At 40.1% G+C, this 16359-nt stretch overlaps 1 protein-coding gene across 5 annotated transcripts in view; it reads right to left on the reverse strand.

Annotated features, from left to right (window-relative positions):
- Positions 1 to 4055: 4055 nt before the first annotated feature.
- Positions 4056 to 16359, reverse strand: part of ARHGEF25 (Rho guanine nucleotide exchange factor 25) — a 189784-nt gene continuing 177480 nt past the window's right edge. For 3 of the 5 annotated variants that reach the window (XM_072134860.1, XM_072134863.1, XM_072134864.1), the window contains 4 exons: positions 12991 to 13171; positions 12390 to 12610; positions 12121 to 12270; positions 4056 to 10713 (listed from right to left, as the gene is read on the reverse strand). In XM_072134860.1, the coding sequence (XP_071990961.1) occupies positions 10609 to 10713; positions 12121 to 12270; positions 12390 to 12610; positions 12991 to 13171 (657 nt within the window). In that variant the 3' untranslated portion in view covers positions 4056 to 10608. Of the gene's footprint in view, positions 10714 to 12115; positions 12271 to 12389; positions 12611 to 12990; positions 13172 to 16359 lie in introns of all 5 variants that reach the window. The other 2 variants (XM_072134862.1, XM_072134861.1) reach the window with 2 other exon arrangements.

The following is a 16359-nucleotide window of genomic DNA, read 5'->3' on the forward strand; positions in this document are numbered from 1 at the left end:
CCTATGAAAAGACATTACGGTAACTAGAAATAGCTTCAGCAAATATTGCACATTTATGTAAATATATAGAAGTCCCATAAAACAATTTCCCAGTACATGTAACCTAAGAAGTAAACACATTAGCCCCACAGTGCTCATATTTATACTATAGGTTTCATTTGCATCATTATTATTAAACACAATCATCAACAAACAATGGATTATTTTCAATATGGGTCCATTCTGAAGACATAATTGCTCATCCTAGTATTCCTTAGGCTAAAACCTTAGGAAATTGCTTACAATTAAAACAGTTAATTCAATAGGCGCACAATAAGATAACAGAGATTACTTAGAGCGCCTCTGGGATAACAGGAGAAATATTATGAAACTTGTATTAAATTATCTCTGAGTCACTGATCTTCTCCCTGCCTCTGGGTCATTGTGCAGCTTGTTTTCCTCCTATGGGATTGTGACTGTCACTGAAATTACATTAGACCTCTTCTACTTTGTGATGTGATGATGTTTTCATGTATCTTTTATAACACTGGATTCCACAGTATTTATAATGTTATATTGTTGTTCTTATACTAGATGATGATGGTTGACTGTTTGCCTGGTGACTCCCTAATATTTTCCACAACCAGCATTTTATACAGCGCTGCAGGTAAAACAATTTGTAAATTATCTGTGGAAATGGGGTCATTCTTTAACCCCGTTTATTAAATGTATGTAATGGTCTGGTTCATGGAAGTTGCTCCTGGATTTTATAAGCTCATATGCCAAAAATTGTCAAGACACCAACGAGGGCTCTGGCCTCCGCATGTACCCACACATAGGGGGAAATTTATCATAGGCCGGCACGGGCCTCTTGATGTATCGGGCAGGCCGCCACACAGCGTTTATTCTATGTCAGGCATAATAAATGAAAAGTTGCAGGCGCGAGGTGTTACTGTCGGCTCTCTGCTCGGTCGCCTCCCACTGGCGTGAAGGTGTCGGATTTGGGCAAATAATCGCAAGTGCTAGCAATAAGCACTGACGTGTCCCTGATAAATATGCCCCAATATTCCCCATATCTAGGACTTCTCCCGTGGACTCATCTCTAGGTAAGTATTAAAGTACAACTGTAAAGTATAAAAACTTCTACACTAGGCAAAAATAAGCAATGCTCTCCATGCTTCCTGAAAACCATATAGAGCAGCTAGAGACTAGGCTTATAGTGGCCCAGGTTATAGCTGAAATTTACGAAAAGGAAAAATTCACGTCACTCTCAAGTTAGCTCCGGTGCATGGAATAGGGTACCAACCCACGAAGAATCAACCATATAAATTCGGCACTCCATGGCGTTGCGGCGTCTTCACTGTGGTTGATCCGCAATCACTCTCTCTCAGCCTGCGTTGCAGCGGTATATCCGCTCACTTACCTTACTTACTACATTTCTCCTCGCTATCCGTGTCTGCGGAAGATCCTACTATGAATCGAAACGTTACAGATTATCACAAATAAGGATTGCCTGTACATCACAAATAAAAATATTTTTCTAATTTGCAAAAACGGAGTGCCTAATTTCTATGATTAATAGCTAAAATTTATGGCAGGTGTAGGTTTCAATCCCGAGTACTGCGTCAGAATTGCTATGTTATGTTAGAAAGGCTTAGTACAGGCGGTCCCCTACTTAAGGACACCCGACTTACAGACAACCCATAGTTACAGACGGACCCCTCTGCCCCATGTGACCTCTGGTGAAGCTCTCTGGATGCTTTACTATAGTCCCAGACTGCAATGATCAGCTGTAAGATGTCTGTAATGAAGCTTTATTGATAATTCTTGGTCCAATTACACCAAAAATTTTGAAACTCCAATTGTCACTGGGGCAAAAGAAAAAAAATTGTCTAAAACTTCCATTATAAAATATACAGTTTCGACTTACATACAAATTCAACTTAAGAACAAACCTCCAGACCCTATCTTGTATGTAACCCGGGGACTTCCTGTAATTCCAGTCTGTAGTGTGCTGCGTGTGGTGATGATTAAGGATGGGCATAAAGCACCAGTCTTAATACATCTGCCCCATTGTGTTTAGAAAGTTAATCCCATGCACCCAGTTGACAAGCCCCCAAGAGAATATGATATCCAATGTTATCTCAGCTGTTGAAGCTCAAGAAAAATAGAACCTCGCATTTGAGATTGAGCAAAAGGATTTCTAATGGGAGCCACCATGGGTTACCACTTCATGACAGCTTTCTGCTTATTCTGCTGTTCTAAGGCGCCACCTAGAGGACAAATCTAAGAATTTACTTATTATGAAATACTTTATAAACCTTTACTAAAAAACTTCAGTATATGTTACAACATATAAAGACAAGTGGAAAAGGCATAAACTGAAATATGCCTCCCTGCTACCTTCATTAAAGGGGTTGTCCATTTTCAGCAAATAATTGATATTGTTTGTGTAAGGAAAAGTTATACAATTTTCCAATATACTTTCTGTATCAATTCCTCACGATTTTCTAGATCTCTGCTTGCTTTCATATACAAAGCATCTAAGTTTTATCCACTGGATAGAAATCTGTCCCTGGTCATGTGATGGACTTGCAGGTGCACACGGCTCTGATTACTCTCTGTGATAATTACGACTCGTGCACCCAAGTGTCCATCACATCACCATGGACAAGTTTCTATCCACTGGAGTAAACATAGAAGCTTCTTATAGAAGGACAGCAAACAGAGATCTAGAAAACCATGAAGTATTGATACAGAAATTATATTGGAAAATTTTATAATTTTTCATTACATTATTTACATTATCCTGCAGTGTAGAGTGCCACAAGAATGTCAAACAAGTCTCGAAAGAGCAGTGCAGGGGCGCCAGGTTAATATAGACCGTGCACCAGGCACATTGCATTAACATGTACACACAAGGCAATCAGGAAAATCTCCTCTCCACAGCTATTACATTTTGTTTCAAAACACTATGTAAATGGCATGTGTGACCTTACCTTAAGGCCGCGGTCACATGTTCCACTAACAGTCTGTTCATAAAGCGACGCTAGCGCACAGGGGGAGGGCCGAGGCCTGGTCGCATATCGGTCGAGGCCCGCCCCCTGTGTGCTAGCGTCGCATTATGAACAGACTGCTAGTGGAATGTGTGACCGCGGCACTAATTACAAGCACTCTGTTTTAGTGCAAGAGGAACTGATTAGATTGTACATGGGTCCTGCAAGCTGCATGTTATAAAGTAGAATGAGCTGAATACATAATATAGAATTTTATGCGAAAGACAGTATAATTTGTAATTAATTTAATTGTAACGAGTAGGAACACCCATTGAACTCCTAAGTCAAGATAGAGCAAAGATTTATATACATTAAATAAATGTTATTCCATGTACAATATTTCCATCTGTGTAGCTTCTCCTGACTGACACACTGCATACAGACCAGACTACATGGTACATTTGAAGATGTTCCAAAATGATCAAACTTGAATGAACAGTGGCCATATGGTGTCATTCCAGCAAAACTGACTTTGCCTCAAAATTAATTTCCTTTGTATGACAACTAGTGCCAGAAATGTGCTTAATTTTGGCGTATTTTACCTCACAATGTAATAGCAAGCACATTAGAAGTGTTGTATCCCTGCTACAGTGACTAAGATGTGATGAAGTACTGACACCTGCTGGTTCTCTGTGCAACTGCACTGCACGGTCTCTTAATAAAAATCTTAAATATTAGTAAATTATTGGGGTTTCTACAGGATTATAAAACTAAAAATATTTCAGGAATGTACTTTTAGATTCTTAAAATCAAGTGACATCTCTATTGGAAAGGGAAAATCTGTTATGTTATGGATAATAGTAATATAGTCTGCAGCAGCTTCTGACACTTGAACTTTTGTCTTCTATCCACTATTGGTTACTCAGACACATTCTTTTACCACTTATTGCAGCGATGTTTAAACCACTTAAGTGACATGCACTGGTTTATAGTTGTGAAGGAATGTAAGGTCCTGTCATATCGTCCCAAATACGTGATATGTGAGGAGTTTACCAAGAAAAGTGATGCCAAACTAAGCGGTGAAAGTTCACCTTTGATATAACAAAAGCTTTATTAGTAAACAAAAACATGTCATATTCTGCACCCCCAACCCTGCTACCACCCCAATCCGAGCCTCCATTTTATATTTGTACAACATAGTGCTGAGATCAGACAGTATTCCATAAAACATGCATATACAAGATTATGATACAATGGCCTACCTCCAGAGGAGAAGCAGGCAATAGAAGGAAACATTAAGATCTGGAGGGCTCCCTGTGTGTGTGACTCCTGGTTTTCCCAGATTTTCCTTTGACTTATTCCTATGTGTATTAAATAAACACCCTGTGGCACCCACAGACTGTAGAAGTGACAGTGAGGTGGCTGTGCAGTGACACCACAAATCACTTCAAGTTCAATGACAGGTGTACATAGATTGTAAGATTGCGGAATATGTTGTCACAAACTCAAATATATGTCTCTGTGAAAAACGTCTGGGATGACACCTACCATATACATGTACGCAGCCATTGATCCTCTACAATGCTGGCACTTGGACTGACCTAAAGTGTACCGAGTTCTTGGATATTAGGGAACATTCACACGTAACAGTCACAACATTGTGAGAAGTCGCATTACTGTACATTACTGTTTTGCATTACTAACAATAAGGCTATGTTCACTGACTAAAAAAATTCAGCTGGGATTGTCCCTGCCGCCTGGAACCGTTCCCTTACTTCCTGATCCCACTCCCTAAAACAGGCAGGGGCTTTGCAAACCCACCTTTTTTGGTCTGCGACTGCCAGGACTATCCCTGAAAATGAACAATCGTCTGCAGATTGCCTACAGACACATAGGGGGACATTTACTATGGCGTTTCCGCCAGTTTTGTGGCGCTTTCACCACATGTTCTGCTTACCTACCTATTTATTAGCTGTCGGGGACAGAAAAAATGACTTTTTCCGCCTGCTCCGACTCTTCTCCGAAAAGGGGCGTGGCTTTGGCGGAGTGGAAACTCAGACAGAATTAATATGTGTCACAGCCATTTTTGGGCGTTGTAAACTGGCGGAAAGTAGACCAAAAGAAAACTGGTCTAGCAGGGACTGTTGGACACATTTCTGGTGCTTGGGACAGATTTTGGTCCCAGGGACAGAAAATGGGCTCGGGGACAGAAATGTCTCTGCACAGCTCTACAATATTAAATGTGTATCTTCTTTCCGAGAGCAGGTCGGTAACAAAGCCAATGCAGACACCGACACTCTAAGTAAATGTCCCCCATAGTGTCAATACCGGACGCTCACCAGCACAGCCAGCCTAACCCTGTCTTCCATCCAGATCGTGTTTGACAAAGACCTGAGTGTAGGTCGAAACGTCACACCTTTTGATCACTTCTGTATAAATATAATAAAATATCACTTTCTGGCATCAAAAACACGTACGGAGTGCTTGGATTTACTTGTATTTGGATATTATCGGGGTGGGAACCCTAATCCTAAACAGCACCCAATATCGATGTGCGACCGCACAAATTAGATGGTTGTGTGAATATAGGGAGTAAATCACTGACAGACCATAATACAATTGTGCGGAGGGTGGAGTAGTGATGGTGTAGTCCGTTTTAAACGGACTGAAAACGCATGCTTAACAACGGACCAAACACGCCATGTGTGGCATCACCCTTGCGGTCATGTGCATGAGGCCTGAGGCTTAGTTCACACTAAAGGATCCTAACAACGTGCCTCCAAATCCACCCATTCATTTCATAGGGTGCAGGCTGCTAAATTTTTCCACTATTTTTTCCGCTAGTGGATTTTTTTACTTGAATAAAAAAAGAACATGACCTATTATTTAGTGTATGCCTATTGATGAATATAGGTTTGAGCATACCAAAAGGATTTAGATTTTCAGAGGGCTGGACTAAGTGCTGGTGACAGGAATTGTTTACATGTAGGTGAAGTCGGCTATTTGCAGATTACATTTAACAAAATGGCTGCCTCATAAGTACTGCTACTATTACTAATGATCTGTGTGACTAGAATTGCCATACTGAGATATATAAGCAGCTTTCATTTTCTAAATGTTGTCTACATGTGACATTTGGAACAACTTTATTTTAACTCACCCTTTTCTCCAACTTTATTTAAATGTGCTTTACACGTTTCTAAAACATATCACACATTATACCACGTTCCAGGCACATTATGAGGTAGATTCATGAAAAACTTCTTTGTTGCCCACAACCAATCTTTAAAACTTAAACTTTTTAAGAGCAGTGTAAGAAATTAAAGCTGTGCTGTTAGATGCTATGGCCAATAATCATTTTTATTTGACAAGCATGTTAATCTCCCCCCAATAATATGCACCTTAAATGTGTCCCTTTGTCTTCTGAATAATTAAAACAATTTTAAAATATAATTGAACTAAATAGAATATCTAAAATCTGGTTATATACCGATCTCCAGGACGATTGGAGCAAAATGGGTTTGGGACTCAAACCTAATCTTCTGAAATGTTCAACAAAACTTCAGTTTAGCAGATCTTTGATGATTTGCTCATCTTTAGGCCCCTATGGAGCAACTTAGTCCTAACCCTGAGCACAAACATCATGGTTGCTGATACTTCAGGTATAATATAGATAATATGAAATTATTAAGATTACAGTGGTAATCTTCTTATATGTGTTATACACAGCCTCTTTCCTTCTAAAATCAACTATGCTAATGAGACAACAGTGCTCTGGGAGGATTCTTGGTTCTGTAACTTCACAGACTGTTACACTCTGAAGGAGCATTTCTACCTTTAACTTTGTGCCCAATACTTACTGCTGCTGAGATTACAAGAAGTGCTGAGGGAGCAGGGGTGAGTGTGAGTGTAACAGCATGCACAGTGAAATGGCACACGGTAGCCCTTCTGGCTAATTGTCATAATTTTAACGGTTGATTTTAGAAGGAAGGAGACCAAGCATAACAGATATGCTCCATTTTGATGGTAGATTTCTTTAATGACTATCCGGCATTGTATCGACATACCTAAACTTTTTTTTAATGCAAACTCAGCGGTTTAGATGTCTTCAAAACAGACCAAAATGGAGCATGTCCCTCAGCCTACATTCACACATTCTGGTTGAATTGCATTTTGAAACACATTTCAATCAGATTGGGAGGGACTTGTCCCTGATAGATATGCATTTCAACTGAAACACATGTGATCGGCAAAGAGCACCGCATGTTTTATGTTGTTTACATATAAAACATGTGGTGCTCATTACTGATCGCATGTGTTTCAGCTGAAAACATATATGTGATTGGGACAAGTCCCTTCTTTCCCCCAATTAAATTGCATTTCAAAACACAATTCAACCAGAACATGTGAGTGCAGCCTTAGGTTCCCCCCTCCTTATGGCCTGCAAAAATAATGTACAACTGAATTATTCAAAGATTGTGTGGGACCATTAAAACAGAAGTGTGAATAAGCCTTAATCTCTAACCTCCTTAGATTCACCGTATAGATGGTGGGTGCACCAATATTGGAATCTTTTAACTTGCAAATGTAATTGTATTGTACAATATACATGTACAGTACATGCTACTCCCTGTCAATAAATGTAAATGTTCTGAATGCTATTTACTGAGAGGATGAAATTCTGAGGGATTTCTTCAGTAACGAGATTACAGATGCTGTAAAGTCATTTGTGATATTAACAGATATTTATTTTCCTCTCCTAATCTCATCTCCAGGCCGCTGCCTCTGGTGACCTGCTCTGCTCTCCCGTCAGGATTCAGTGTTTATGGAGAAATATACACAGCGGTTCAGGTTGCATATCTTCTACTATTTGGTATAATGCTGTTTAAACTATGGCTTAGGGTGATGACACATACAAGTGTTTAAGCTCTGTGTTTATAAGGGGAGATGGTCAGTTATGATACATGTCACATTATTGCAGTCATAGAATAGTATGACTATGGCTTGTACCGGTGGGGAAAGCATTAATCTTATGCTATACATACTCCCTTACCTGGACACTGACAACCTTTATAATGTGGATCTGCAGCGCTACAAAATACCTCTCAACTGGTGTGGCACTGTTTCTGGAAGAAAGAAGCCATGTTTTTCTAATCATGTGCAGCCCCTTTAAGAGATTAATGATCTTTAGCCACATCTCAAACACAGGTGCCACATCAGGTCTCCCCACTACAATGGATACTCAGTTACATATGAATAAATACTTTCTTTCTTTGGCTAATCTTTCTTTGGCTGTTATTACTTTCATTATTCACTATATAAGTAAAATGTATCAGCTGGATCCTCCCAGCTCCCACATAAACCTAAATCCTAATACCCATGCCCTTTTATGAAAGTGAGCGCTTCTCTAAATTCTTTGGGTTTCTCGATAACATTATTTTGCACTTTTTATATGAAACTTTAAAAAACTAGAATTAAGAGCGTGGGAGTATAACATATAATGGGAGAAACAATCTAAATAACAGCATTTATACAATATTTTTGGTAGATTTTAGGTCAGTAAGAAATCAGATTTCTAGGGTTCAATAGTTTTGTAACATGGCAAAAAATGTACAGCAGTCGATAGATGTCATTTTTTGTTTTTAAAGGGATTGTCCAAGTTTATTGAAAAAAAAAAGTAGAGGCAGCCTGAGGGAGAAGGAGGAGGGGGTGGGGGGGTATGGCTGTAAAAAAAAAAATACTTACCTTCTTCATTGCTCCGGTCACTTCCCTGTCCCTGTTTGTTTATAGGGGGAGGTGCGTTCAGCATCGACAACATCCACCCGCTTGGCTTTCCCACATACTGAAACCAATTCTGGGACAGAGAACGAGTGGGTGTTCCAGGCAGGTGGAAGATGTCGGAGTCAAGCGTGCCTGCCCCTGTAAACAAACGTCAGGCACCAGGAGCGCCAGAGAAGTGTTTTAAAATGGGCAAATAACAGTAAAATTTCCACGCCTATCATATGATTCCAAAAAGTAAGGGGTGGCTCTAGAATTGGTTAAAATAGCCTCAAGTGAATGTCTTTGCTATACCAGCTGACACGTGCGCGAAACAGCTGTCGTTTTCTTGCAACTTTGTAATCTCCTGTCGTTCCTCCTTGCCATTGTAAATTTGTATTTTTTACCATGTTTGTAAGTAAACATCAATAAATGAAGTGAAAAGAAGAAATTGGTGAGTGCCATTCTACTATTTTTCTTTTTTTGGATTGCATATGAATCTCTCATTTTGGGAACTTAAACACCACACATGGTTTTTACATACAAGACTATAGTGGTTAATTGTGAAGGTTGGTAGGGACTCTTCAAAGCCCTAAAAAGAAGAGTAGCCCCACTCAGCAACCCCCTTTTTTCAGGTAAGGTAAAAACATGTTTATTTTATTTTTTATAGCCCCCCCCCCTCAAGGCCACTTCTACGTTTTTTTATAAACTTGGACAACCCCTTTAAAATCATAATATCTGGATATCATACGGTAACAAACTAAAGAACAGCATTTCAATAAGACCAAAAGGATCAGACTGTGAATAAACCAGAATAATTGTAAAATGGTAGCCAGTAAGAGTCATTCATAACCGTTTCCATAAAGTATTCATCTGTCTTGGGCCATCGGCACATGACCATGGTTGGGCAGTGAATCACAGATCTGCACTGGCCTGATTACTCGAACCAACCACAGAGCAGAGGACATGACTCCTTGCATCTTAGTGATATATGATACAAGGAGTCTTTTTTTCCTAGCTATCACCATCTGTGGTCAGTCCTTAAAAATCCAACAAATGGAAGCAGACGAGTCATAATCTACATGAATAGAAGAAAATAGATGTCATTCTGGTATAGCATTCATTCAAAATGTGTATGTGCTGACACTGTACGTGTGAAGAGTGAGGTGTAGTATATGAATATTGCACAGCTGTTCAGGATCTCTGTATTGTGAATGGACGGCAAACTCTTCATATGTTTTGTGGAAATTGGTGGCTGTACAGAATGTACAAGTGGAGAGTAATTAATCTCAATAGAGCCTACACGAAAATGTCTTTTCCACAGAGAACACGGTTCACACCAAGGTAGTTTTGGGCACTTCTTTCGCTTTAAAATTTCATGACTTCCCTTCAAGATGCTCAACAGTTATTCAGAGTGTGACACTTTATAATAATATTCTGCCCCAGTATCCATGATTGTCAAATTGTCAGTAGAAATCTTTGTATCCAAAGACGACTGCTGAATTTAGTAATGGACGAAATAGTTACATATTTTCATATTGTTCGTGTATGTAAAGCTACTGTCACAGAGTGCCATGTATTAGTATCCCCCAGGTTTCCTTCAGTCTTTCTCAAGTCAGGATTCAAAGAAGTCTTCATATGCTTGAGCACATAATGAACGCAGGACTTATTAGGACTTTCTGCAAGAAAGTTTTATAAAGTTCCTTTTATAGCTGACATTGGACTGTGTTGGGTGTGGAAAGGCAAAAACTAGACGAGTTCCCTTCTCACATGCTTCCAAACACAGAAATACAAGGCTTCTTTTTTCTCCTCCCAGGCTACAGATCATTCCTGATAATTCAGGAAACTATTTGACCCAGTAAAACAGGAAAAAGATTCACAGTTCATCCTCATCCAACTTTGCTAGTCGAGGAGTAGGCATAGTCAATTCATCTGTGGGTGAGGCATAGCCAGGGAGCTCCCGAGACAATGTGCTTAGCTTCTGGAAGAAAGAGATGTGTCATCATAAGGCTCTAGAATAATGATCAGTCCCTATGTAAAGACATCAGTCTAAAGGAAAAGATGGTGCAAATGCAGACTGACCCACTATCTTCGGGCAATCTACTCCATTCACTTCCATTCATCCTCCGTGCCCCATTGGGTTTCATGTACGGAGGTGTAATAGGATAATAGGAGGTGATGTAGTATGTAGACCTGCAGGCATGAGATGTATAGCCTGGAGCAAAGGATTCCTATGGGTGCTACATTACATTTGTCTGCATGAGACCTCAGGCTAACTTGCAGGGATACACAGTGTCAGATGGGGATGCCTAAGTTGAAAATACAACTTCTTTGACTTCATAAGTATTTCACTTTTTTACTAATGTCAAGGAACTGTCATTATATATAGTGATCGTGCAGGAAATACAACATTTCTAGCTCAGAAATCTTATACAGTATTATTTATAGAATAGTAGTAGTATTACTGTAGAGTTTTGGGAAAAAGAACAGTGAAAATGACTGAAATCTATTTTTTTACATTTTTTAGTTTTAATTAAATTGCATTCATTATTCAATGATTACGGTAAAACCTGCAGACAAGACGTGCCTATAGGCATTTAAAGATTTGTCTGACCAATTTTGGTAGGAATAAAGCGACTGTTAGACACCCTAGGAATGTTATTGCTGTGAAAGTAAGCAGCAGATCTACACTACTACTACAGTAGATGTAGGGGAATCCATCACCACGATTTAGCTACTTGAGCTAACAGCTATATTATGTAGGGATATGCCCACCACTGCCTTTCTTTTTACTGTCCAGCCGCTCCTTCCATGCTCAAACTTGAGTTTAGAAATATGCAAATGAGGCTGAAGTGCTTTGGAAGAGCACCTCAGGGCTCTAGCTCCGCATCTCGCTGGTCCCATGAGTGACATAGCAGAAGGAGATGTGAAGTTCTCTGCCAACGCCCCCCTATAGCACTTCAGCATTTGTATTAATTTGCATTTCTAAATTTTTGGCAGGAAAGGAGCAGCTGGAAAATAAAAAGAATGACAAGGGGGACACTTGTTGGTATAGCTCTATGTAATAGCATTCGTGGTGACGAATTCCCTTTAAAGGGAACCGATCACCAGGTTTTTCCCAATAAACTGATGGTCCCTTATGGTAAAGTATGAAATGTCCTTTCATTTTTTTTGTTAAATCTCACAAAAATCTCTCCCAAGGTCAAGCAAATGTGACTCATTCTCGACTCATTTTCTCATGGGATAAGTCATGTTCAGTGGTTGACATTTCATACCCTAGCTTAAGGTGTTTAGTAGGGTTGAACCTGATGACAGGTTCTCTTTACATTTATTTTACAATGTAATCTACAATTACTCCAATAATGTGAAGTTTTTCATTACACCTTACCCGACTGGTTGGGTCACTTTGTGGGGTTCCATTGGAGACAGTAGAGGTGGAGGACTCTGGATAGTGATTTAAATCAAGACTGATGTGTGCTGGGGTAAGAACCGCTGGGGGCAGGACATCTGAGTGTGAGCTCTTACGTGGAGGGTGAACCTGTCATATTATAAGAAATTTACTGAATGTTATTATTGTCTTTTTATGGAGCATGAAAATTATAATATTGTGAACATGAAGATTTAATCAAATACAACCAAAAATTTCAGAAGACTTACCTTGCTGCCTAGTCTGCTCTCACGAGGGTTGCTGGGCAAGTAAAGGGATGGTAGGGAAGAGTTGTATGACTTGAGATTGGGCACTTTATTTCTATCCATAGAAGCAGATGAATGAGGTCTGAGACCCCCACGACTTGTTTCCATCATGCTGCTGTTACTTGATCGACCAAGACTATTGGACTTGCTCTCTCTGCGTTGGTACTCGATAGGTGACTGAAGTGCTGTAAATGGAGATACTGTTATATCTAATGTAATGAAATAAACCTATGACACTCCTATATAGACTGCTCTAAATACAAAACACTGACTCTTCAAACATTTCCACGATGGTGTATTAATATATAAAAATGGATAGATTGGAAAATGTTACTACTTCCTATAAACTCTAGCATACTAAGATTTGGGGGGACTAGTGGTAGGGTCTGTACCTGCATGGAGCCAGGATGGCCACTAAACTATTCATGGAGCTGTCTGCTTTGGTTCTGTATGGCCACAACTACAACAGACATTTTAGGATAGGTGACAGGTCCTAGAACTGCATATGCCTTGTACTTATACCATAGCAGTAGGGAATGATATCCACAGCATAATAGTTACTCACCATTAAGAAAGTTACGCTGGCTCTCCAGTATCTGCCCAATGTCTCTGACCCAGGCCATTCTGATCTCAGGGGAAGAGGTGTGCAATATGTAACGCATCAAGCTGCGATCTGTACCTCGCGATGTCAGTGCAAATTTACAGGGGTCATTATCGACAGATTCTTCAATTCCTAAACAGCTGATCTAAAACAAAACAGCGAAGGTTTTGTCACTCAAAGAATTTCAATGTCAAGATAGAAATAAGAAAAGTTCTTCAATCTTTATAAATAGCTATACCAAGAACAACGAGCTAGAAAAGTTTTTTGAAAAATTATACATATATTTTATTAGTGTTCCAAATAATACACATATACATATACAGCTCCAAAAAAGGGAGTTTAAGAATTTACAAAATACCAGGGGAACAAGGTGTCCCAGATGGAAATGGGACCACACAATGAGTACCAAATGAGTACCAAAACGCCCCCCCCTCCTTCCCATGCCCCATAAAGATAAAAGCGTGCCAAAATATAGATAGTAGTTGTAACTAAGCCCAGCGATAGGGCCACAGAAATAGAGGAGGGTAGACAACACTACAAATTCAGCCAATTCAATGAACCGGAGGTACCTTCTGGTATGCACAGTTTTTAGCTTTGCATGTTGCACTTACCCTCAGGCATAGTAAAGGCAGGCAGGCGGCAGTCAGAGGGAAGGCCGAGCGGGTACACCCCGACGCACGTTTCGCAGATGCTTTTTGGGAGCTGTATATGTATTATTTGGAAGTTGGAACACTAATAAAATATATGTATAATTTTTCAAAAAACTTTTCTAGCTCTTTGTTCTTGGTATTGCTGATTCTATATTGTTGAGAGCTGTATTGATACATTTTATATGAGGGCATAGTCGGTTTTGGTGTCTACTTTATAAATAGCTATGTCCCAAATGAATGTAGTATATAAATAAAGATTATTATTATTATTACTACTTTCTTCACTGTGAGACATAGAAGGACAGCCATGTACAGCACTCGGTTATGTTCATCAGTGATTGGAGTCAGAGAATGGATTTATCAAGGCTTCTATTGGTGAACAAACTTTGAAAAAGTTGCAGTTCCTGGTGTAAGGGCAGGAGTTGGCTTTTCACCCCTCATGCCACCTCCACACCAATTAAGTGGTGAGGGGTGTTAAGTGGGCCACGTTTAGCCACAGAGTGGCTCTCCATGGGATGGGTACAGCCCACCGGGCAGATTAGCTATAACCTGTGCCAGTGCCTAAATCAGGTTATATCACTATTCTAGCCAGCCAGGGGCCTCTTAGTATAAGAGACACAATCTGTGTGGTGAGGGAGCATCGTCCCCAGCACTAGATAACCCTCCCCCCTGTATGTATGCTAGTTTATGCACATGGGGAACTCACAACAACCATTCTCATTCACACTGAACTATCACTATGTAATGTTTTATTTTTTTTATACCCCCCTGATCTGTAAAGCACTGCAGAATATGATGGTTCTACAGAAATAAAGTTTATCACTATTAAAATGGTTTATCCATATACAGGCAGTCCCCGGTTTACATACAAGATAGGGTCTGGAGGTTTGTTCTTAAGTTGAATTTGTATGTAAGTCGAAACTGTATATTTTATAATGGAAGTTCTAGACAATTTTTTTTCTTTTGCCCCAGTGACAATTGGAGTTTCAAAATTTTTGGTGTAATTGGACCAAGAATTATCAATAAAGCTTCATTACAGACTCCTTACAGATGATCATTGCAGTCTGGGACTATAGTAAAGCATCCAGAGAGCTTCACCAGTGGTCACAGTGGGCAGAGGGGTCCGTCTGTAACTATGGGTTGTCTGTAAGTCGGGTGTCCTTAAGTAGGGGACCGCCTGTATATAAAATGGGATAACTACACCAATCTGCATCTCTCTTAATTCCTCTGAAGTGAAGTAATGCAACTTTTGACAACATGAACATTGCATTTACATCATGTTAATTATTTATCTACTTTAATGATGAAGCTGGAATCTTATCAAAGCACTTAACACATTTCACAGGACACAATCCTTTGGAGTGCTCCACATCTGGTGCCATCAATAAAGATGCAGCTCATTCCTTCCACATCAGTGGATATAGCCACTTTAGTGTGGAGCGCACAACTAGCATAGCGCTAATGTACCGGGGGTAATGTACAGTGTGATTTATTCTATGCTTCCAACTTCTGATCAAAGGGGGTTCCTGAGGACAGGCCGGCAATACTGTCATCTCAGGAAAACTGTTTCAAGTGTAACTTACCTTTCTACACTTTTTAAGTAAATCAATAGTACAGGCAGTTACTGGGTTCTGTAGGTTTGTTTTTAAGTTGAATTTGTATGCAAGTCAAAGCTGTATATTTCTTAAATGTAACCCAAATGTTTTTTTGTCTCTGTCACAAATGGATTTAAAAAAATTTGGGTTGATAACTTTGATAACTCTCAGAGCTGATCATTGTAGAATGGAGCCAAAGTACAGTAAATTACCAATATCCAGGGGTGCATCTGCCTGTACAATTAGTAAATACCATATATACTCGAGTATAAGCCTAGTTTTTCAGCACAAAAAATGTGCTGAAAACCCCTAACTCGGCTTATACTTGAGTCTAGGAAAAAAACAAAAAGTGAACTCACCTTCTGACGCTCCCCGGCATCCATCGCGGCTCCGACATTGGGTCATGGTCCGTCACAGTCTTTGTGACTTCAGCCGCATCGGCACACACTATGATGTCAGCTTGTGGCTGACATCATGGTGCCTGTGACTGACCAGGAGGGGCTGGCAGGCTATATTCTCGAGTGGGCAGGCAGGCTATATACTCGAGAGGGCAGGCAGGCTATATACTTGAGGGGACAGGCTGGCAGGCTATATACTCTAGGGGGCTGGCAGGCTATATACTCCAGGGAGCTGGCAGGCTATATACTACAGGGGCTGGCAAGCTATATACTACAGGGGCTGGCTGGCCATATACTACAGGGGCTGGCTGGCCATATACTACAGGGGACTGGCAGGCTATATATTCCAGGGGGCTGGCAGGCTATATACTGGGGGGGGGCTGTGACCAATGCATTTCCCACCCTCGGCTTATACTCGAGTCAATAGGTTTTCCCAGTTTTTTGTGTCAAAAAAACTCGGCTTATACTCGAGTATATACGGTATTTAAAGTGGACTTGTCAGCCGAATAAAAACCTCTAACAGCACTTATTAACCCCTTAAGGACGCAGCCATTTTGTAGCTTAAGGCTCAGTCCCATTTTTTGGATTCTGACTTGCGTTGCTTTATATGGTTATAACTTTTAAACACTGTTACTTATCAAAGCGATTCTGAGATTGTTTTTTCCTCACATGTTGTACTTCAATATAGTG

The sequence above is a fragment of the Engystomops pustulosus genome, chromosome 2 (genome assembly GCF_040894005.1).
Source record: "Engystomops pustulosus chromosome 2, aEngPut4.maternal, whole genome shotgun sequence".
NCBI classification, from domain to species: domain Eukaryota; kingdom Metazoa; phylum Chordata; class Amphibia; order Anura; family Leptodactylidae; genus Engystomops; species Engystomops pustulosus.